General features: G+C 50.4%; 1 protein-coding gene across 10 annotated transcripts; it reads right to left on the minus strand.

The window, feature by feature from the left end:
• Nucleotides 1-1,448: 1,448 nt before the first annotated feature.
• Nucleotides 1,449-17,702, minus strand: Atg16l2 (autophagy related 16 like 2). Of its 10 annotated transcripts, none has more exons than XM_063256543.1 (19): nt 13,870-17,642; nt 11,936-12,035; nt 11,262-11,364; nt 8,453-8,526; nt 7,988-8,239; nt 7,738-7,803; nt 7,339-7,452; nt 7,097-7,156; nt 6,251-6,313; nt 5,545-5,653; nt 5,039-5,144; nt 4,292-4,362; nt 3,996-4,067; nt 3,763-3,883; nt 3,374-3,479; nt 2,496-2,645; nt 2,250-2,297; nt 2,046-2,147; nt 1,449-1,770 (listed from the first exon to the last, which is right to left on the minus strand). In XM_063256543.1, the coding sequence occupies exons 1-19, from the start codon at nt 13,994-13,996 to the stop codon at nt 1,683-1,685; spliced, it is 1,932 nt and encodes a 643-aa protein (XP_063112613.1). In that variant the 5' UTR covers nt 13,997-17,642; the 3' UTR covers nt 1,449-1,682. The 10 variants fall into 10 exon arrangements, 7 of the variants coding, with proteins under 7 accessions (XP_063112613.1, XP_063112615.1, XP_063112614.1 ...); XR_010049848.1 differs by lacking the exon at nt 1,449-1,770 and adding an exon at nt 2,761-2,882 and having other exon boundaries at nt 13,870-17,685; XM_063256545.1 differs by lacking the exon at nt 5,545-5,653 and having other exon boundaries at nt 5,039-5,097; nt 13,870-17,641.
• Nucleotides 17,703-21,841: the final 4,139 nt, after the last annotated feature.

The raw sequence follows: 21,841 nt of genomic DNA on the forward strand, positions 1-21,841 counted from the left end.
GCTTAGACTTGGACTCCTAGAATTCTGAACTAAGCTTGCTGTATCCCTGAATAAGAGAATTGATCACTTAGCAAACATTTCTTGAAGTTTCACTAGCCCAGGCCTGACCCCAGGGAATACTCTCCCCACCCAGGCCTTTTCAAGAGCGCCCTCATTTAAATGGAGGGAGACAGTTACAAATGAGGAATGCAAAACCAAGGAGGCCCCCATCCAGCCTGGCCTGTTAGGGGAGGGCTCTCAGTGAGAGGAGCTCTAAGGACAAATCAGGTGAGAGGGACACGAACATTCTGGTCAAGGAAAAAGCACATATATGACACATTTAGAATAAAAAGCTAATGAAGATAACAGGCCAGAAGTGGCATCTAAAGGGCTTTGATCTTCAAGCTGAAGAGTTTTTCCTGAAGGCAGCAGAGGAAATTGAAAGGATTAGCCATGGCACTTTAGGAGGTCACTCTGGTTCAGACAAAGGCAGGAGGGACGGGACCAAGAGGAGACACAAGTCTAGAAGGTGGCCTGTAGTGGCATCAAGGATGAAGAGGAACTCTAGGGACAGCAGCCCCAGGCTCTGCTGCTGTGAGGGACAGAGTCACATGCAGGAGAGATACCAGGAAGTTGGGCATATCATGCTTGCTCAGGGGACTGCAAGACCTAGAGGGATAGGCAGTCTGGGAGCCAGTGGGACATAGAGGGTTTTTTCTTCTTCTTCTTTTGGTAGTAAAGAGGACAGAACTCAGAGCCTTCATACTGGACTATATCCCCAACCCGTTTTGAAATTTTGAGACAGGGTCTTGCTAAATTGCCCAGGCTGGACCCAAACTTGTGACCCTCCTGGCTCACCCTCCCAGAGTGAGTCTCAGGATGACAGGGATGTGCCACCACTCCCAGGATTTGCTATTTGATCAGAATCTGTCTGTCTTCACTGACTAATGCTCAGCTGTAGGCTGCAGAAGTGGGGAGCCAGGCACTGCGCAGTGGGTCCTCATACTTGGGCTCATCGTGTGGATTACAAATGCAAGTGAAGCTCTCCCCCGCCCAGGCCTTATATATGCGGCCCCCCTCTACCCTGAACTCTGCCTCTATAGGAATAACAGGGGCTTGGTTTACTGGCAACCCCAGTGCATCAAGTACCCCAACATCACTCTGGTATGAGGACCCTTTCCACCAGGACCCCTCTGGGATGCCTCACCTGCACACCTGCAGCCTCAGTCTATCCAGGGTGCCTGAGCAAGAGGCCCATGGTGTTGCTTTGGCTTCATGACTAGACTGCACCAAGGTCGCATCCCCATCCTCAAGAGCCACTGCTCTTTGCATCTCTCTCATGCTGTTCTCATGGTTAGATGGGGACAGTCCCAATCTCCCCAGGCAGGAAGAAAAGGTTCAAGGCTAGACCTCCCCAAGCCCTAGCCCAAAGGTCTCCTTGTACCCTGAATGCTGCAAAGAAACAGACACAGTTTAGATACAGTTCTTTACACTTTGGGGAGAGGAAATAAAGAGACAGGGATTTTTTAAAAACTGTAATTTTAAATGAACAGGCCAGGTCCTGCCAGGCCTTTTTCCTCATCTGTCTGGAGACCACCCCCAACACGAGCCCCAAGGCGTGGAGCCCAGTGGAGCACAGGAAGGCTGTTTGGCTTCAGTTTCAGACCAGTGACGCAGCTCAGGCAAGGGAGTCATGGCACAACCTAGTGCCACAGTGCCACCTTTCTGCCCTGGTCCACGCTCACCACATGGCTCCCGGAGTAGCACCAGGCCACAGCATTGACAGCAGCACTGAGAAAAGGGAGAGCAGGCTTCAAGGGACAGCCAGGTCTGCAGCCAAGCTCTGCCCCTCACTGCTAAGCCTGGGAAATTGAGGCCTCTCACTGAGCCCACTTCCTCATATGCAAAATGAGCTCACAGGGCTGTGGTAAGGATGGCCCAGTACATGTCGAAAGGCACCTGTGACTTGTGAAGGCTTTGGTGGAGTGGAAAGTTTAGGTTCACGTCAGAGCCTGGCAGCTTGACAGGCATCAGGGCAGGGCACGAAGGGGGGTGGCTATGCTCACCAGTGAGGACCCCAAAGGGTGCACTCCAGTTTCCCAGTGTCCACGTCCCAGATGTAAAGGGCTCCATCCCAGGAGCCTACCAGTGCATAGCGTCTGTCAGGGCTACAGTGGCCAGAGAAAAGCAAGAGAAATGGCTCAGAGGTGAGGACACACACAAGAGCCAGACGGGGCACACTCAGCACAGGCATGGTCTCGTAGACACACCTGAACACAGCTTTGGTCCAATCAGAACCACACTTGAAGCCATCAGCCCTGAGGAAAGATGGGGCCAGGGTAAGAATGGAAGTCCCTGTCAGCCCTGCCCCCCAGTTAGGAGCTCCAGGACACTCCTCTATCAAAGGCTGGGTACCTCAGGAGGGAGCTCCAGGGAGGGCCCCAAGGGCCATGTATAGGAGAGAGGTCCAGCCACCCAGGCAAAGACCACAGGATCAGCAGACAAAAGGCAGGTACCTGAACACCTGGCGGATATTGCTGAGACGCAAGTCGATGACCTTGAGTGTGTCGTCACGGGAACAGCTGAGCAGATGCAACTGGTCATGGCTGAGGCTCAGGGAGGTGACCCGGCCCTGCACAGGGATGACCTGGGTGCAGCAGGGCCCCCTGAAGAACATCCCAGAGAGAGGGGTGACAAAGAGCTCCCTCTGATCTAGGTCACTCCTGACAGAAAGAGGCAGGCTGCAGCTACTCCAAAAGCCAATAAAATCTAGGGACATACCAGGGTCTGGCTTTCGGGAGCTGAGGCTGCCCAGCGAAGCCAGCTGCCTCCAGTGAGGAATTTCAAAAGACTTTGAATTGAGAGCCAGAGCCCTGGTAACCCTTGAGTCACTGAAGTAAGCTCTAGATAAGGAAAGCAATGAAAACGAGACAGAGAAGGGCTTCACAGGCCAGTCGCTGCAGACCAGACTGCAAGCCCACACAGGCTCAGCACTGGCTCTCATCTGCTTCTGTAAATGATTCATATCCATTACCAGGCTCTTCAGTTTAAAAAATTAAATTTTTCTTTTGATCAAAAAATGATAACAATGGGTCAGGAATATCTAAGTCGCAAATGTGAAGTCCTGAGTTTGATTCCCAGTACGAAGGGGAAAAAAAGGTGTTCATCTATCCTGACTCTAAGGCTTAGGCAGAGTCCAGTGCTAGGCCAAGAGCTGCTAAGAAGGTGGCACAGCCCCTGGAGGACAGGCTGAGCAAGGGCCATGCCAAGCACAGGCCACCAGCTGGCAGTGCCTGAGGTACCTCCATGACCCTTCCTGCCATGCCCAGAGAAAGGAAAAAGAACTCTAGTACTCTGTTCCCAGGCCTCCAGCACCCACCACCGATCCTGTCACCTGCTGTCCCAGAACCGGATCTTCTGATCATTATGGCCACTAATGATGATATGGTCCCCACACACCACATCATTGCAGTAGGAAAGGACATTGATGGTCCTGGAACCTGGGGACCAAAGGGCAGAGAGCAGGGTTTCATGGTTGTCAGGAATCAGCCCAGCAGACATGTGGTGATGCTGGGAGCCAGAAGCCCCCAAGAGCCCCCAAGTCTCACTCCTCCTCGTCACTAGCTCAAAGCCAGAATCAGAGAGGAGTAGTGAGGAGACAGAAAAGGAGAGCCTTGGGAGGTTTCACCCCGAATGCCTATGAACCCCAGAGAATAAGGCGAGGAGGTCTCCTGCTTCTGAGGGTGCTGGCTGGAGGGCAGGGGAGGTAGGGCTGGGCCTCACAGTAGGCTCGTCCAAGATCCCACTCCTTCACTGTGCGGTCTCGACTCCCAGTCACTGCCTGGTGCCTTGTTAGCTTGAATTTGGCAGCCGTCACCTTGTCCTTGTGTCCAGATAGTGTCTCCTGCCCCACCCCAGGTATGGATCAAGGGCATGGCCAAGACCCCATAAGAGACCCTCCCAAATCCAGAGGTGTGACCCTTGACCCCTAGGCTGCCTCCCTAGTCAGGCCTCACCTTGGATTGTGCCTCCCCCACCTTCCAGAGCTGAGCAGCTTGGTTGTAAGTAGCTGCTAAAACCTGGGAGCCCTAGAGAAATGAGGGTAGAAGAGATCCTGAGCCTGGCCACAGCAACATTCCTCAGGCCAGAGAGCTGGGACAGGGGCTGCTTCAGAGCATTCCAAGACCCAGGTCACCAAGACAGGAGCCCAAGGGCCCATTCTAGGATACTCTCAATATCCACCGGAGCCCACCTGCCTGACAAGCAAATTGGGGAAAATATATTTCAGGTCAGTGGGGCAAAATTCTCTCACCGAGGGGTCCATGTCCACACTGGTGATGCTGCCACCAGCTCCCTCGAAGGTCTGGTTGGCCTCCAGGCGTCCTGGGGGGAACGGGATGGGACTAGTAATATGAGACCGTTAAGCTCATTAAATAGAGGAACTGGGACGGAGAGTGAAAATCGGTCTCTCCCTTTAGCCACCGAATCGCTGAGCTGTTCTGGAGCCTGTGTAGGAGGCTGCAATTCCCATTACTGCTGGTAGGGGATCCCAGAGGGCAGCTAGTCATGGAGAGGCCCAGAGAAAAGGGACTGTCCCAAGGTCCCACAGTAAGCAAGACTGGACCAGCTAGCGACCTGCCTCTTTTAGGAAGCTTCTAGGAGCTGACATTCCTAATACAAGCCTATACAGGGCACAAAGCTTGGGGCAGTGTGGTCAGTCTCTGTCTCATCTTTGACTTCAAGAAGCTTAATGAGGTGACGTGATGGGCCCACGGACTTGCTCCTCAAAGGCCTGTCCCCAGTAGAGAACCCTCACCTCCCCTAGCAGGGACCACCTGAGCTCAGTCCTCCCCATTTTGCAGGCCTGGAACCCAGAATCGGGGAATCTCTCCCCTTCTTCAGCACACTGACCAGGAGTCCCATGGGTTCCTAGAGATTGCCCACAGGAATGTTCCACGTGGGGCAACACAAAGAAGTCCAAGGCCATGGCCCACTCAGGAGCCAGCTGAGTGAGTCTGCAGAGAAAGCACTGGGCTGGCCTGCAGGGAGGGCATCTTACCTCCCACAGCATTCCAGAGGTGGATGAGGCGATCAGCCCCGCCGGTGGCCAGGAGGCTGCTGTTAGGGCCAAAACAAACGGCATTGACCTCAGAAAGGTGGGCATCCTGCAGGGCAAGGGGAGGTTGGTGCCTTGATCTTCCCATACGTGCCACAAGCTCTCACGTGTGCCTGAGGTCACACGCAGCCTTTTACTGGCTTGGTAACCCCACCCCCACAGGCCCCATCTCTTCCTTAACCTTGTTTCAAACTTGGCCCAAGCAGCTCTCCTCATCTCTGCCTGAACCCCACTGCAATCTCTCCCTCTACCACCTACACTCTCCTGTTGGGCGGCCTACTCTCCCAACCTCCCGTCTCCTTCTCCTGTCCATGCCCTCATCGTAAAACTCCTGAGTGGTCACCATAGGTTGCCCCCACTGAGTGCCCAGCCTTGCTTCCCTGGCCCACCTGAGCAGGTGCCTGCACTCCCATACCAGCACCCCACATGAGGCCCGGCTCTTCCCTTACCAGAACATCCTGAGCCTGGACAGGAAGTTGGGCAGCTGCACACACAGGGATGCTTTGGTATCGCTGCTCAGGGATACCTCCAACTGAGTGACCTCTCCTTTTCTTAAAACTACAAGGGTAAGGGTCAGGGGGCATTCAACAAGGTTTCTGATATGGGAGCTTCAAGATACCCTGAGGTGGCAACAACAGGAAGCAAACATGGTAGGTGACAGAACACGGTCTCAGGTTACAATGAGCACATCCCCAATCCAGCCTGACCTCTGTGGAGATATGGGGCAGTACACACAGCCAGGCCCAGGGAAGGGTAGCACTGACAGATGCAGAGAAACCTCACAGCTGAGATTTCAGTCTCCACCTTGTCACTGCTTGGCCCTATGACTCTGAACAAATCTGTGACATTCTGAAAATCAGTTTGCCAACTGAGTAAGAGTTCCCAGTCAGACTCAGGCTGGTACTCTTGGTCCCCTGTGAAGATCTTGGGTGAGAGCAGAGCCTTGTGAGGTTGAAAGGTATCTGGGCATAGGTTAGAAAGGAAGCCAGACACCCGGCTCCTGATTCTGGGACCCAACAGACTCACACACAGACAACAGACACCACATGCATTGACAAACAGAGGCACGTACATAGACAAGTCTGGACTTAGAAGCCTGACATGGGGCTCCAACAGGCCCCACCCCTTCACACACATGTGCACGCACACACTTACTCCAGCAGCCCCTTCACCACATCCACACAGCGAGACAGTGTCAGGGAAGTGGCCGAGGCAGACCTGGGGCAGAACCAGAGAGAGGTACTGAGGGATGGGCCAGTGGGTATACAAACAGCGTTCGTTCACTCCCTACACTTTGCCAGAAACCAGGAGGCTCATAACTTCTACAGCATGGAATAAGAACTTGACTCCCTGAAAACCAGGGCCCAGATCAACCCAGAAACAGGGAGGGAAGAAATTAGCAATGAAAGGCTCCCTAAGTCTCCATCATGATAGTAAGATCTGCCTCTCCCCCATCCCAGGGGTCCACTAACAAAGGCTCACAGGAGACCAGCCTGGGGCCAGTGGGGAAGAATGGAGTCCCAGGCTGAGGTGGCACAAGGTTGGGGAAGTGGGGAGGGTCAGCCGAGGCTGAGGGAATGCTCGAGAGAAGGTTAAGTCCTGGGATATCTGGCCCATGGGAGCCCATGCTATCCCTAGTGTCTCACGCCCCTCCCCAAGGTTCTTTCACTGCCCTAGGGCCTGGGTACCAGGAACCTGCAAGGAAAGAATGAGAAAAGACTCCAGAATAAGAGATGATCAGCCCAGGATGGGGACAGTCTCAATGATAGCAAATTGGGTCTTGAAGAGCCTGAGCAGAAGGGCACTCAAGAATGAAAGCCCCATGAGATCTCAGCAGTGTGGGCCCATACTTATACATGCTCATAATCAGGGCTCATAATCAGGATGTTTCATAATCAGGGATTATGTTCATAATCAAGGATGCTCACCCAAGTCCAGTATGCACATACACATGCACACCTACGCTTATACACCACTGGACAGCTGAGCCCTAGGCCTTACCCACAGTTCCCTGCTGGTGATACCTTCACAACCCTTACACTCCACCCCACAGTGCTGGTCCTGGGAAGGAGAGAAAGGGGTGAGTGACACAGATCTCAACTGGCTCTAGACACCTGAGGTCAGACCAGCCCTGGCTGTGCCCTGTCTCTTGCCAACCCTCCCAAGAGCTGACCTCAAGGCCCGAGTAAAACTGACAGCCTAGAGCCCAGCTCAGCGCTCTAGGACAGCCACTCAGTCCTCACCTGAAAGGTCTCTTCCACTTCTCACAAGCCTCAGGCGCCATGGAGTCCAGCTCAGCAGCCAAGGCCAGAGTCTCTGTGCTCTCCCTGATCCCTTTGCCCTGGGACTCTGGGACCCTAGGAGCAGGAATGAAACTCAAGAAGGCCAAGGGAAGGCCAGCCCCTCCCCGCCCCAGCACTGGACACGGTGGAGATGATGGGTGGTGTGGGAGTATGAGTACCAGGCACACGTGCTGGTTCCGGGGCCATATCACTTGTGGACACTGGGAATACGGCTGTGCACAGGTACAGGCGGGGGTAGGGTCACCAGGTACAGGTGGGCGTAGGGATCAAAGGGTGTGGGCAACTCTGGGCAGAGGCTGGATGGAAGACCAGTCAAACCCGGCCTCTCCCCACTCTTACTCGCTGATGCTCACAGTCCGCTTGGCAGCCTTCTTCAGTTCCTGGGACACCCAAGCCTGGCTGGCCCTGGGGAAAGAAAACCCGCCTAACATCGCCTAAAATCAGGACTAAGCGCGAGATGCCCTGACTTCCTCCCTTCTCCCTAGAGAGCCTACTGGAAAGGGCAAAACCAGACTCCTTTCCCCCAAGGGGCGGAGCGCATACTCAAGGGGACAGGTCTACCCCAAAGTAGGTGAGTCCGTTTTCTCACCGCTCCCAGCGCTCAAGGCGCAGGTTATGCTCCACTGCAGCTCGAGCCTTGAGCTGCACCAGCCTCTCCAGCAGGTGGCCAGCCTCCTCCTGGAGCCTGCGCAGTGTGGCCTCCTGATTCCCGGCTTGCACACGCAGGTCTTCGTAGGCTGCCCGCTGCGCCACATTCTGTGCCCGCTGCTCTTCCACTTGCTGGGCAAGCTGCGCCCGTGCCTCTTGTAGCTGCGCTACTTGGGCCTCCAGAGCCTCCAACCTGCAGGATGGGGAGGACGACAAGTGGATCACTAACCTGCACTCTTGGCCACGCAGCCCCCCAGATGGCTACCCTACACCTTCAACCAAGCCGGGGCTCAGAGCCCAGTCTCTAACCAAAGGGCTGTTTACTGGCCTGGGAGAAGCTCTGGGCCCATGTCATCATTCCCCCCACAACTGAAGCCTCGGGTCCCTCTCTCTCCTGGTGCCTCACCTGCCTTGCTCCTCCTGCAGCTGCAACTGCTGGGTGGCCAGAGCTGCACTCTTCTCCACCACCTGGTAGGCCATCTTGGGGGAGAGGGCAGACAGATGGGTATAGATTCCTCTATAAGGCTCACTCCTGGCTCCTGGTCCTCTGGGCTGAGAAGCCTGCTACCCCACACGCCCATCCCCTTCCTGAGAAGAAATCTGACACCCAGTGAGGTTTAGTCTGCCTTAAGAATGCACTGCTGGGGGCTGGGGATTTAGCTCAGCGGCATAAGCGCCTGCCTTGCAAGCAGGCCGTCGTGAGTTCGATCCCTGGTACCGAAAAAGACCGGAAAAAAAAAAAAAAGAATGCACTGCTGGCCAGGCCTGGTGGTGCACCCCTGTAATCCCAGCATTCTGGAGGCTGAGGCAAGAGGATCTTTACAAGTTCAAGACCAGTCTGGGCTACAAAGTGAGCTCAAGGCCAGCCTGAACTGCATATGCCTAGTGAGACTCTGTCTCAAAAAAAAAAAAACAGTGCAGCAGCCAGCAAATATGGTGGCTCACCTGTGTAATCCCAGCATTCGGGGAGGCTGAAGCACAAGAATTGCAAATTGGGCCAGCCAGAACAATTTAGCAACTTTGTATCATCTCAAAATAAATGTAATAAAAATGGCTGCGGATGTAGCTCAGCGCAAAAGCTCTAGGTTCAGTGCTCAATTCCGCAAAGCAATACACGCACACACACACACATTGAGGTAGTCACTTAACCTCCCTGGCAAGAAGAATCTGCTTATTTGTAAAATGACAATGATAGTGCTTACCTCATAGGGTAACACCAATTATGAGAGATACTTCAGATATCAGAAAATCTTTATTTAGCAATTACATTTGCCAGGCCTTATTCTGAGCATTCTACATACATTAACTCATAATCTAAGGTAAGCACTACAGTTTTCATTTTACTGATTAGAACAATGACTAGTTAAGTGACCTCCCACAACACATTGGTTTCAGAAAGCGGAGGCACACAAGGTTAGGAGCAGGACCAGTGTGTGGGAGTCCAGGCTTAGACTGAATGGTGGAGTCGCCTACGGCCCAGAAGTGGGGTGCAGGTCATCTCCCTGGTATCCCAGCCTCACTCAACAACTCCTCAGTGGAGAGCCAAGAGCCAGGGAGGCCATAAAGTAAAAATCCTTCTCCCTCCTCGTGGTGCTGAGGGGTCAGTGGGAAACACGGATCCCAGGCAAGGCAGTGCTCACCACTGTGGCAAGAAGAATATGAGGCCCACAGACCATGCACACCTCTAGCCTAGTAAATAGCTCAAGCTGGGGGCTCTTATTGTTAACCTGGTCCTGGTATTTTCTCACTGCGGCCTGGTAAAGACAGGCTGAGCTGTTTACCTTCACTGACACAACTCCCTGTGAGGGGCTGTGGCGGGACCTTGCACACACAGCTTTCCAGCAAGGATACATTTTTTTCACCACTGAGCAATACAGTCACTAACTCACTTCTCTGCCTGTCGTTTGCATGTTTACCATTCAATTTTTTTTATCTGATACTTGTCAAAATTCAAATGAGAGAAGTAGAAAATGGATTAGTATTTGCCACTAGTGAGGGATGACTAGGAGGGGAAGGTTAGTGTGAGGAAAAAGAGGTAGCAAGAATATCTTGTTATGAAATAATGCTGTATCCTCCTGATGGTTACAAACTCTGCACATGTGATAATGTCACGCCATTATCAAGTTGCAACCACAATAGCAGCCCTGGGGGAAGAGATGCTCCACTGTGTTCCTAGCCCATTTCCACACTTGTGCTGGGCAGGTCACCTGGCATGCTGTGAACACTGGCCCCTCAGTCTTCTCCTGTGGAAATTCACAAAGATATGTCTTGTTTGTGACTGCACTCCCTGCTAATACATATTTGTTGATCGCTGTTAATAAATATTTATTGAAATAATAAATGGAGATCACAGGAAGTGAACTGGAAGTTCAACTCTGGGCTCTACCTCTTGAAGCCTCGGTTTCTGCCTCTGCAACTATGAAATTTTGAAGGATTAACTGAGATTACCAGTTCTTGCAGGGAGTCAACTCTCAATGTGATGTTGGCCAAATTATGGGGAGATGGTAACTGTAGTTGTGATGTCAAAAAAGAAACTGAGCAAGGAAGCCCAGAGCTCAGAAAGAAGGCTGGGCTGAAAATAGGTCCAGGAGTCAGCAAAGTCAGCAAATGCTGGCCAGTGAGCCCACTCAAACTCCAAAGAAATAGAAGCAGTGGGGAGGAAAGGAGCCAGAGAAGGAAGCTCAGAGGCAACGGCCACAGTACTGAGGGATTAGGGTAAAACAGAAGCCAAGAGACACCACTTGGGACAGAACGGGCAGTCATGTCAAGTGTAGGCACCACAGCCTGCCTTGGTACACCTCGGCCTCAGTCAGCCTACCCATATGTATTAAACAGCACATGGTGCTGGGTCCAGGGCTTGTCTGGGCAAGGGGTGAGGAATGGGCAGGCATGAGCAGGAGTGAGCAGAGCAGGCTAAACCACCCGGAAAAGAGGACAGGCTGCCAGGCCCCTGCACGCCCACTCGCTTCCCTGAGATCTCGCCTCCCTCCAACCACTGTTGGAGCCACTTTGTCCTGGGATGCCACACTGACCTCCTACCCTCTTCCGTCAGGGCCTGAGACCCTGGGGCTCACTCCTGCAGCACTGGGCTCATGGACTATGGCAAACACAGCAAGGCAGCAGGCTCGATCATGCCTTTAGAAAACTATGTCTCCCTGCTGTGAAGTTCTGGATCCTGGCCCTGACTCCTTTTCGGATCCCTGCCGAGAGCTTACCTCACCACAGACCAGCTGGAGAGCCTCCTCCTCTTCCTGCCACTTCACCTTCAGGTTGGCTGGTGAGCAGACTCCATCTGAGTCAGCCCTTGACTCCTCCTCCCTGCCAGCCAATCAGAGTAGTGTTCATGACCATGACACCCCCACTTCCCCCAGGGCCCAAAGGCTCCCAGGGGGTACCCCACGAAAAGCCTGAAATAAGAGCCATTAACTTTCTTCTGCAGAAGATGGAAGCTAGCAAGCAGTCAAGGAAGAAAGCAAGTATCAGAAATGAGATTCTGTGACTCCTGTGCTCTGGGGCTATCCAAGCCTTGGGTTTCCTGACTAAGAACCCTTTTCACGAAGCACCTGCCAATTCTGGCCTGACCCATTCCTAGCTCTTGTCTTCACTCCCTCTTTGGAACAGGGAGTAGGACCCTTTCTGGAGGCATTCTGTAAGGCATGAGGAGATGAAAAGACTGAGAAGGGGGGAGCACAGGGTTGGGTGGGAAGGAGACAGGGAAATGCAGAGAGAGAGAAGGGTAAGGGGAAAGCAGACTAAGCAGCTGCGGGAGAGGGGCGTTAAAGGCCCACCACCCCTGCAGCAGGAGGGCAGTGAGGCACCAGGGAGAAAATGAACCCAACATAGGTGGCAGGGCAGGTCCAGGTACTGGCAGCCCATTACATACACTCACCAGGAGCCCTCGTGGAGGACAGAGGTGACATTGCTGCGCTCCAGTTGCAGTTTCTCTGAGAACATGGCCAGCAGCTCAGCCTTCTCTAGGAGATGGTTGTCTGAGAGTGCAAGAGGGTGAGCCTGGGGCAGAGACAGACACTCCCCAGGAGACCACTGGCATACAAGTTACCTCTGGCTGGGAGGGATGCCGGATCCCAGGGATGCTGGGAACAGGGAAGCTACTGGGGACTCTGCTCTGCCCCTTGCCTGAGGGCATTTCTGCAGCTTTTCAGGACCTTCCACCCTGGCACAAGTCTCCTCACAACACTGGCCTTCTCACAGTTTTGGCCCCACCGCACCCCAGGCCCACCCAGGAAAAGAGGACTACTCTCAAAGGGGAGAAGGACCACTACTGCTGGGGACAGGGGTGGCTGGCAGGGTAATGCCAGAAGAGGAGCCTGAGGGAGGTGAGAGGCCTGAAACTGATTCATCCCGGCCCACAGCAGGGCTTGCTACAGAGCAAAATGACACAAACAAAAATTTCACCTAGGCTTCGCATGGTGGCACTTGCCTGTAATCCCAGCACTAGGGAGGCTGAGGCAGAAGGGTTCACAGCTGAGGCCCCTGGGCTACACAGCAAGTCTGAGGCCAGTTTGAACTATACAGTGAAACCCTGTCCCCAAAAAATGCTTCACTGCATCTGGCCTTCAGCAAGCACAAGTCACTTCCCCTTCCCCTCCAAGGGGAGTAACTAACTCCCACTAAAGTAATCCTAACTTCCTCAAAATTGGTGTAAAGTAGCCCCAGGTTGAAATAGAAAGTCCTTGAGCAATTAGCCAACAGACCTTCTTAGGTTGGTGGTTTCACCCTGGGATGCACACATACCCCCTCCATGGTCACTTCCCCTTTTCTAGGCTGAGGGTGGTAAGCCCAGGCTCCTGAGCCACCTTCCTTCGCCCAGTGCCCAGCCGGCACCTTGACTGAGGTCCCTGGCTCTGGCCTAGTCCTCACACAAAACCCCACCCCGGCCCTCAGAGCACCCCCCAATAAGCCCAAAGAAGGCCCCATTGTGCCTAATTTACAAAAAAGAAACATGACACTTAGGGACGAAGTGTTTGAACTGCCCAAGACCACAGATATGACTGGACCTAGGAAGTTCTACATAACGCATCAGAGCAGTAGAGGTAAGGGGCTGGCCTCCCAACCCTGAAGGGAAAGGATCTGCCCCCACCTGTAAAGTTTCAAAGAAATTTCCCAAGAGCAGACATGAATGTGTGAGCATGACAGATTGTGGCTAGACTTTCTCAGGTGACCAATGGCCCTACACACATATGCACACCTGTTGCCACACCTTCCTAACCAGCAGCCCAGAAAGAGCTCTTGGAGAGCCTAACTTCCTAGAGCTCAGCCAGCACCCTCAAGAAATGTGGGCCCCTGCTTCTCCCCAGGCAGGCTGGGCACAGAAGTGCTCCAAGAACATCTATTGGTGGCAGAGCCTGCGATTGAGTTTCCTCCTTGGCTGGATCTGCTAACAAGTCGCTGCTCTGAACAGTCCTGCCTTCCTCCACTGGCCCACGGGGGACCAAATGGCCCTCTCCACTAGGCCCTCCCTACCCTGGGGACTGTCGGGGGCGGGGCAGGCACAGGAGACCCTGCAAACCAACGCTAGAGACAAACTTGTGTCAGCTCCTAGGAGGCAGAGCCACACCTTGAGGGGTACCAGGAGAGGTTTCTCCGTCCAGGAGGGAGTTATCAGCACAGCCTGGATTGGAAGAGGCAGGAGTCCTATCACTAGGAACTGGGGAGTAGCTGACAGGTTCGAGGCACAAGGCACAGATCCTCGGGAGCAGGAAGGTGCTGGGGTCCCCGAGGCGCAGAGCAGCAAGACAAACCCTCGGCCCGTGCAGGGAGCCCCGCCCCCCAAGGCATCTCCAAAGCCCCACACACACTCACATGCTGGTACCAGCTCCTGGAAGAGAGCCTTTTGCGTGCGATCCCGCTGCCGCAGCTGTCGCACGATGTGGCGTTTCCAGAGGGCGGCGGGGGCGCCCGGGACGCTCGGTCCCTCGGGCCCCGCCATTGCCGCAGCCTCCCGCCCGCACCGCGCGCGCTCCCGCCGAGAAAGGCGCGGCCTGGCGGGCCGGGCGGGGCCACGCGGAGACCCCGTGACGTCATGCACCGCGCGGGGAATCCCCGGGTGGTACCAAGTGTGCACACGGGGGAGTGCTTCTCGCGGACGTGGGGAAAGCCCTCTCGGGTCTACGCAGCTGGAACACACCAGAGCGTTTAGCTCGGAGGGCGGTGTCTGTGGCGATGACGAGGGGCCCAGGGTTGGAGCCTCCGGGACGGCCTCCCCTTCGCCGGCTGGCGCGCTCCGCAGGCGGGGCCTCCAGGCCCGGGTCCTTAACCCCGAAGCGCCCGGCGCCAGTTTCAAAGAAGATGCTCGCCCGCCATGCGCGCTCTAAATCGGGGTTCTGGAGGCCCTGAACCTGGACTCCGTGTGGTCACAGACACCACAAGACACATGAAGTCTGACAAAAGCACAGAGGCGGACTAGATTGAAGGGAAGAGAGACCTGCTTTCCAGAGATAAAGGCATTAAGTCTGACTTTTGAGGATCAAATCAGTGCTGGCAGAGGGAGAGAAAAGGGGACTCTAAATTGCGGCAAAGCTCAGTCCAGGGGGTCGATAACAAAAATTCTCAGCAAGTTCTCGGCTGTAAGAACAGCCTATGAGGTAGGGGATCAGTGAGGGTGAAGCAGGGATTAAGGGGCCCACTTGTTAGCTGTAAATTTTAGGTCCCTAAGAGTAAACGGCACTTGGTTTTATTTGGAAACCCCCTGGCCCAGAAGACAGGGAACGTCTTGATTGCCTGAGGTTGCAGGGAGTGGGTGCTAAGCTGGCCAGCAGCCCAGTATCCTGACTCAGAGCCCAGTGATTCTCATCTTTGGGCATCCCCTTAGGGAACAACCGTGGGCTGCCAGGAACTGTAATAAAACTTCCTAAGGTGCCTGTGCAGAGTTCTGCAGACTCAAGCTGAGTAAGAAATGAAAGAAATCACACTGGCCCAACCTCACCCTGGGGAACCTTGGGCCAGGCTCCTGAAGTTTTCTTAACATTGAAGGCTGACCTGGCCACGCCCAGGAAAGGAGACAAACTAGGACATGCAGAGCAGCCTTTCAGGTCCTAAAGATTATAGGTCCATTGTGATTCTATTGCGGATGGATCACAAGACATGGAAAGCATTAAAGCCATGATACCCAAGGATAGTGTTATGGATTGGAAACTGGTGGTCAACTAACGCCAGCTGAATTAAATCACCATGGTGCTGAGCATAGATGTTTCACCTGAGGAAAGTTGCCAGCATAAATGGAGACATGGAGAAGGAAAAGAAAGGTGCTGAGGCATTGAGGTGTTGCAGTATTGCAAGTTCTCCTACGTGTTGCTGTTTGAGCCGTTGGTACTGCTAGAGAAGCTGTGGTCCTTACATGGCATGGCAGAGGAAAGCTGCTCAGGACATGGCATTTAAGAAGTAGAGAAAAATAAGGGCAGAGCCAGAAAAGGAGATATACCCTTTCAGGCCACATCCCAGAGACCCACCTTTTCCTACAGACCCCACTTTCTAATAAAGCCCCATAACCCAATTTCCAAAGCTCTTCCTGTGATTGCATGAGGCTCTTGGAGGACACCTAGATCTAAACCATAACATTTTGCTCCTGGTTTCCAAAAGGCTCATACACATCTCTTTAAGGAAAAAAATGTATTTAGTCCATCTCTAAGAGTTTCCAGAGTCTAATAGTTCCAACATTGTTGAAAAGTCAAAGTCCAAAGTCTTCTCTGAAACCCAAAACGCTTAACTGTGAGCCCTGTAAACATTATAAAAAAAGATAAACACTGCCAACACATGATGACACAGGGAAATATTCCAAAGAGGAGAAACAGGGAGATTGAAACTGATAGGGCCAAAGCAAGACCAAAACCTAGAAAGGTAAATATTAAATTGTGTAGCTCTTTGTCTAGAACCTAGATGAGTATGGTGAGGTATGAATTCTGAAGGGCTTGGGCAGCTCCTGCTACCCCTACAGCATTGCCAGTGATTGTAACACTTGCGGCTTTTTCTTGGGCTGGCTTTGCTCGCTTCTTGTGAACTTCCCTAAATGTTCTATGTTCTGGCTTCTCCAACTTTCTGGGGTCTCCACTGTTACTCTCACAGCTTCCCACACTGTTCTCTCACAGGCACACTTCCTGGACTCCCAAGCCTTCTTCTGAAATCTGGGTGAAAATCCTCTGATTCCTCAATTCTTGTATTCTGCTTGCTTGTAAAACCAGTACTAAGTAGATGATACCAAGGTTTGTTGTCAGCTCAAGTAGTAGCCAGGCCCCCTTGAATTAGAGCCTCAGAGGCCTCCGAATGACTGGATGACTGAGCGCTGTGAACCAAATACTGAAGAACCAATTCACTAGGAACCAATTCCCTAGATGGCCCTTCGAAAGCAGGATGCTCTGGGGCTCTTTTCTCAAGCAAAGTCTCACTTTAACAACTCAGTCTACAAAGGGTGGGATCTTGCTTGGTCCCTTGATGCCCTAAAATTATCTTTTCTATGGTCTTGTTGTAAAAGTTTCTTTTTATTGCTAATCTTTTTCAGCAACCAAACTTTTCTCTGCTTCAACTTTTCAGGCCCCAGCTTTATAGAAGACTCCTTTCTGGTAAAATTAAAAACCCTTAAAATCATTCTTTCTCGGAAGCAGAAAGAGATAAGAGAGGAGCTGGGGAGGGAGACACACCCTTCCAGGACAGCCCCCAGTGGCCCTCCTATTCTTACCAGTTATCATCTTCAAACAACAAGTTAGGCCTTTAGTCTCAGACTGAGTGTTATACCATCAGCTTCCCTAGTTCTCTGAACTTGGACCAAGAGTTACGCCACTGGCTTCTCTGGTCCTGAGACCTTCAGACTTGAACTGAGCCACATCAATTGCTCCCAGCTTTCAGATGGCCTCGTCAGCTTTATAATCACGGGAGCCTGTTCCTCTAAAAAATTCACTGTCATCTATCTGTCTGTCTACCTTTCTATCTGTCTATCTATCTTTCTGGTTCTGTCTCTCTGGAGAATTAATACAGATGCCAAGCAAACTCAATAGGAAAATTCTCTTCACATGACAGCCAAAAGATGAAGCCTGAGCACTTACCAATTTATGGACATAAAATACCTCTTACTGTGGAACCAGATAATCAGGGCCCCAGAACAGTGGTGGGGAGGTGTGAGGCTTGGAGGAATGACAGGCTTCAGAGAGTACAAGTTTCCCTCTGCCTGCCAGCTGGACGGTGTCTGAATCTCCACACCCTGTCTGCATCTTACCAGCTGAGAGCTAAGAGCCTAGAGGACGTCAGGAGAGAACAGTGTAGAAACGTGAAAGAAAAGCATCACTGTAAGAAAGCCCAGCAGTTATAGGCCGATTGAAATAGTACTGAACTAAGGTAAATTCCATGCTGGAGAGCAGACCTGCGAGGCTTGTTCTTCTTGAGAGCTTGTCTCCTGCATGGCCCAGTCTGTGGAAGGTGTGAAGGTCCATAGCCACCCTGGGAGGTGCGGCTGTGAGCTTGAGCATCTTACTCCTAATCTCCGAGCCAGACAGCAAAATAAGGTATTTCAGCAAAGGCGTGAGCAGGAGCTGGTAAGCTTTTCAACTCATCCGCCAGAGAACAGCTATTAACCACATACTGCTCCTCTCTGGCCCAATTCTTCATCCTTCTTCTGCTGCACCAGAGAACAGATACACTGGCAATCAACACCTGCATTTCCATGGTGAAAAGAGAGGAGCCTGAGAAAGAATGAAAGGTCCTGCAAGGACACGGTGGAGGTTGGGCAGAGGGCATCAGGTAACTTCCCTCTACAAGTCCAGAGAGCTGGAGCATTAAATGTGGGGGACACTTAAAATGTTGCCCATTAGTAGTATCAAAGCAAGCCCTTTGCAAGGAAGGAGAGGGGTTTCTTTTATGAATATGCCCCCTGCTCTTACCTGTCCCCAAAAGGCATAGGATAAAAAGAGTGGCGACACAGCCCAACAACCAAGTAGAAGCTGGCACCTCTCCCCCACCCTATGCGTACAGACCAGGCCAGTGCCCCTCCAATCATATTATTAGTGTGGTTGTTTACTTTGTGTATTTGTTCTTTTTTTTTTTTTTTTTTTTTGTGCCAGGGATCAAACTCATGACCTTACACTTGCCAGGCAGGCGCTTAAGCCACTGAGCTAAATCCCCAGCCCTACTTTGTGTATTTGTTAAAAAAAAAAAATAAGTAGTCATGAACGCACACAACACTGTAAATATAACTAATATCATTGGACTGTACGCTTTAAAATTGTTAAAATGACAATTTTTTGTTACCTATATTTGCGCACAATTTAAAAAAACTCACTCAAAGTTAGGTGTGGTGGTGCACAACTATCATCCTAGGCCACTCTAGAGGATTATTTGGGGCCAGGAGTTCAAGGTCAACCTGGGCATGTATATGAAAACCCTATATTGGATCGGTTGGTAGATACAGATAGATAGATCTGCAAATGTACTAATAAAATTTTTAAAAATAAATAATCACCTCACTCAAGAAAAAAAAAACACAAAGAAGTTAAAAGAGAGGTAACAGAGGAAGAGAGCACTAGAGCTCAGTGGTAGAGCACTAGGTTCCCCTCCCCTCAGCACCCTGTCAAAAAAAAAGACAGAAACAAGACATTTGCAACATACATATCAAAATAGTAATATTCCAGAAGGTACCATTAACTTCCACAAATCAATTAAATAGAAACCTATTAAAAAATAAACAGTGGCTTTTATAAAAAAATCATCAATTTTTTAATCAATTTTTACTTTTTTTACAAAAAGTAAAAAGTACACATAACTAATGATATGTAAGTTAAAATACAAAGAGAGTCGTTTTTCACTCATTTGACTGGGAAAAATTAAGAATTGAATATTACACAAAGTTGATGAGGTTATAAGGAAACAGCATTTATCATTCACCATTGATGGAATGTGACCTTATATTTTTTATGAGGTGATTTAATATCTCGGGCAGGCAATTGGCTGTGTCTGATATATTACCCACACCACTGGATCCAGCAGTTGCCAGTGTGAGATAGGACAGTTACTTATATTACAGTATATCCATAAGACAGAATCTAATTCAGTCCACAGGAGGAGCTAGATCTGAGTGTCCTGACATTGGAACTATCTGTCTAAGGTACTTCATTATACTGCTTGAAACCCAACAAGTTTATTTATTTTTTTATTGTGTCTAATATTTTGTTTCTTTTTTCTGTCTTTTTTTTAGACAGCGTTCCCTATGCAGTTCAGGCTGGCCTTGAACTCACTTTGTAGCCCAGGCTGGCCTAGATCTTGCAGCAATCTTTCTGCCTCAGCCTCACAAGTGCTGAAATTATAGGCATGTGACACCACACCTGGCTAATATTTTGTTTCTAAGTTTAGATTCATCAAAGGTTTAGATTGCTGTTTATAAATAATTCTCACAAATGACATCCTTGGGGGTAGGATGGCCTTATACTCAGTATACAGAAAAGCAAATGAGATATGATCATCCAGCCTACATTTTCTTCTTTTTTTTAGTCATAGTTTTGTAGTCTTTGTGACATTTGAATGAATTGTATATGAGTTTGAACCAGATAAATCCAAGAATCTGAAAAAAATCCAAGAATCTGGTAACAGTTATTTTGAAGAAAATGTACAGGTTTCAACTGTGTATAGTGGCACTCACCTTTGATCCCAGCACTTGGTAGGCAGAGGCAGAACAATCCACAAGTTTGAGGGCAGCTTGGACTACATAGTGAGCACAAGACCAGCTTCAACTACCTAGTGAGACCCTGTTTTCAAAAAAAAAATTGTTTTTTCAGATTTATTTTTGTGTTTCTTGGTAAGCAGTTATTTATGTCCATGAAAAATTGCCCACTAGATATTATAATTAAAATTAAAAAGTAAACAATTGACAAGTGTGAAAAGATTAAAAACATACAGGGGTTGAGGAAAATGAGTTCATCTATAGCAATCTTAGTCCCATTTGGGCTGCCAAAATGAAGTCTTAACTAACTTGTGAACTACAGAAGTGTATGGCTCACAGTTCTGGAGACTGGCAAGCCCAAGATCAAGGAACCAACAGATTCAGCGTCTGGTGAGGGCTTGCTCTCTGCTTGCAAGATGGTGCTTTCCCTCTGCATCCTCCCTTGGAAGAGCCAATGAGCTCTTCAACCTTCTATTCGGGCACTAATCCATTCATGATATTGGAAAGTTCACAACTTAATCATGCCCAAACGCCCACCTGCCACTTCTATCATTGGGTGTTAGGTTCCAGCATACGAAGCTTAAGGAGAATGCCAGCATTCACACTGTAGCCCAAGCCAAGGTGCCCGCACACCACCTGTACTCACTCACTAGTGACTATTATTTTAAACGGACAATAGCATTTGCAATGGTGTGGACTGAAACTATATTTCTCCGCCCACCAAGGGGAGAAACTCATGATTTCAGCATCCTTTAATATTGGCTAATATGAAAAAAATGCTTTAAATGGCAAGAAAAGGGAAGATGAACCCATAACATTCTAAAAGTCATGTCCCAGTTATGTGAATAAGAGGAATATAAATCTCTTCAGTAGATGAGATGTGGCAGAAGTGGAGTGGGATGAAGTGAAAAGAGGGTGTTTCACAAGGACTTTAAGCCCTCATGCTGTTGAAGTGTGTTTGATTTTAAAGTGTTGGAAAGGCTGGGAGTGTAACTAAGTGGTTGCCTTGCATGCATGAGGTTGCATTTGATCCCCAGCACTGCAAAAGGGAACAAATTAGAGAGAAATGCTGCTAGGGACATCCAAAGAGAAGCTTCCTCCCTCTGCAGTCATCCTCTTTACCAGCAGCAGACCGGCCGCACGCTGCCTGTCTGCTCTGAGCTCACGATTGGCCCCTAGAGAAAATCACCAGGCTCAATGAAGGAAAGTGGTGGGGAAATTTCAAGGCATGAGAGGAGACTGGGGACTGGATGAGGCAAGGACATTGCTGGATGGATTTTGAGGCAGAGGACTGTGAGAGACCTGATCAGAAGAAAGGAGAGACAAGTGAGACCTTCACCTTGAGGCTCAATCCTTTGTTGAAGGGACAGGGACAGGGGCAGAGCAAATCATGCCTAGTTTCTATTGCCTTCCAGCCCCAATCCTGCCAACTTTCTAAGGTTTTAGGACATAAGCTAGCTGGAAAACAGCAGATTGAATTAGTGCAGTTTGAGTGTAGCAGGTTAAGAGGCATCTGGCTTAAGCCTCCCACCCAACCAGAGCAATGCCTGGTACTCACTTGGAACACAGCAGTGACTTGTTTTGTTTTGTTTCCAACAAAAGAAAGAGTCAAAGAGAGTTCAGATTTGAACACACTGAATTTAAGGAACTTGTGGGTAAACCAGAGGGAGATGGCCTCATTGTAGGAGAAAGACCTGAGGCTGGGGGCTCGGAGTCGTAAGCACTTATGGAAGTGAATGAGGTCATCCAAAGAAAGTGTACAGAGTCAAGAAAGTGCTAGGACAAAACATGGAGGACACCAGTACTTCAGGGTATTGCAGTGCAATCAGTCAAAGACTACTAGGAACAAGAACATAGTCTAATGAAGTCAGGTTTATTGATTCCTTGTAATGAGACAGCAAACACACCATAGAAACCCTGGGCATCCCACTAGACACAAAGGAAAAGATAGCTTTTATAGGCTTTGAGAGAGGAGTGATATTAGGGGACATTTTCTACAGCTTTATTTTTATTTCATTTAATGTACACATAGAGTTGTATAATTTTTTTTTTTGCCTTTTTCTTTTTTATCGGTACTGGGGATTGAACTCACGACTGCCTGCTTGTAAGGCAGGCGCTTATGCCACTGAGCTAAAT

This window comes from Cavia porcellus, unplaced genomic scaffold (assembly GCF_034190915.1).
Source record: "Cavia porcellus strain 051 isolate PalLab524CR breed Dunkin Hartley unplaced genomic scaffold, mCavPor4.1 scaffold_9, whole genome shotgun sequence".
Taxonomy (NCBI): Eukaryota; Metazoa; Chordata; class Mammalia; order Rodentia; family Caviidae; genus Cavia; species Cavia porcellus.

Bases quoted from the DNA above. Each gene is read 5' to 3' on its own strand.
- Atg16l2 (XM_063256543.1), bottom strand. From the start codon at position 13,996: ATGGCGGGGCCCGAGGGACCGAGCGTCCCGGGCGCCCCCGCCGCCCTC. The intron at 7,453-7,737 runs GTAAGAGTGGGG...TCCTGCTCCTAG, and splicing joins CGGACTGTGAGCATCAGCGA to GGTCCCAGAGTCCCAGGGCA. The intron at 2,646-3,373 runs GTGACAGGATCG...GATGTTCTTCAG, and splicing joins ATCCGGTTCTGGGACAGCAG to GGGGCCCTGCTGCACCCAGG.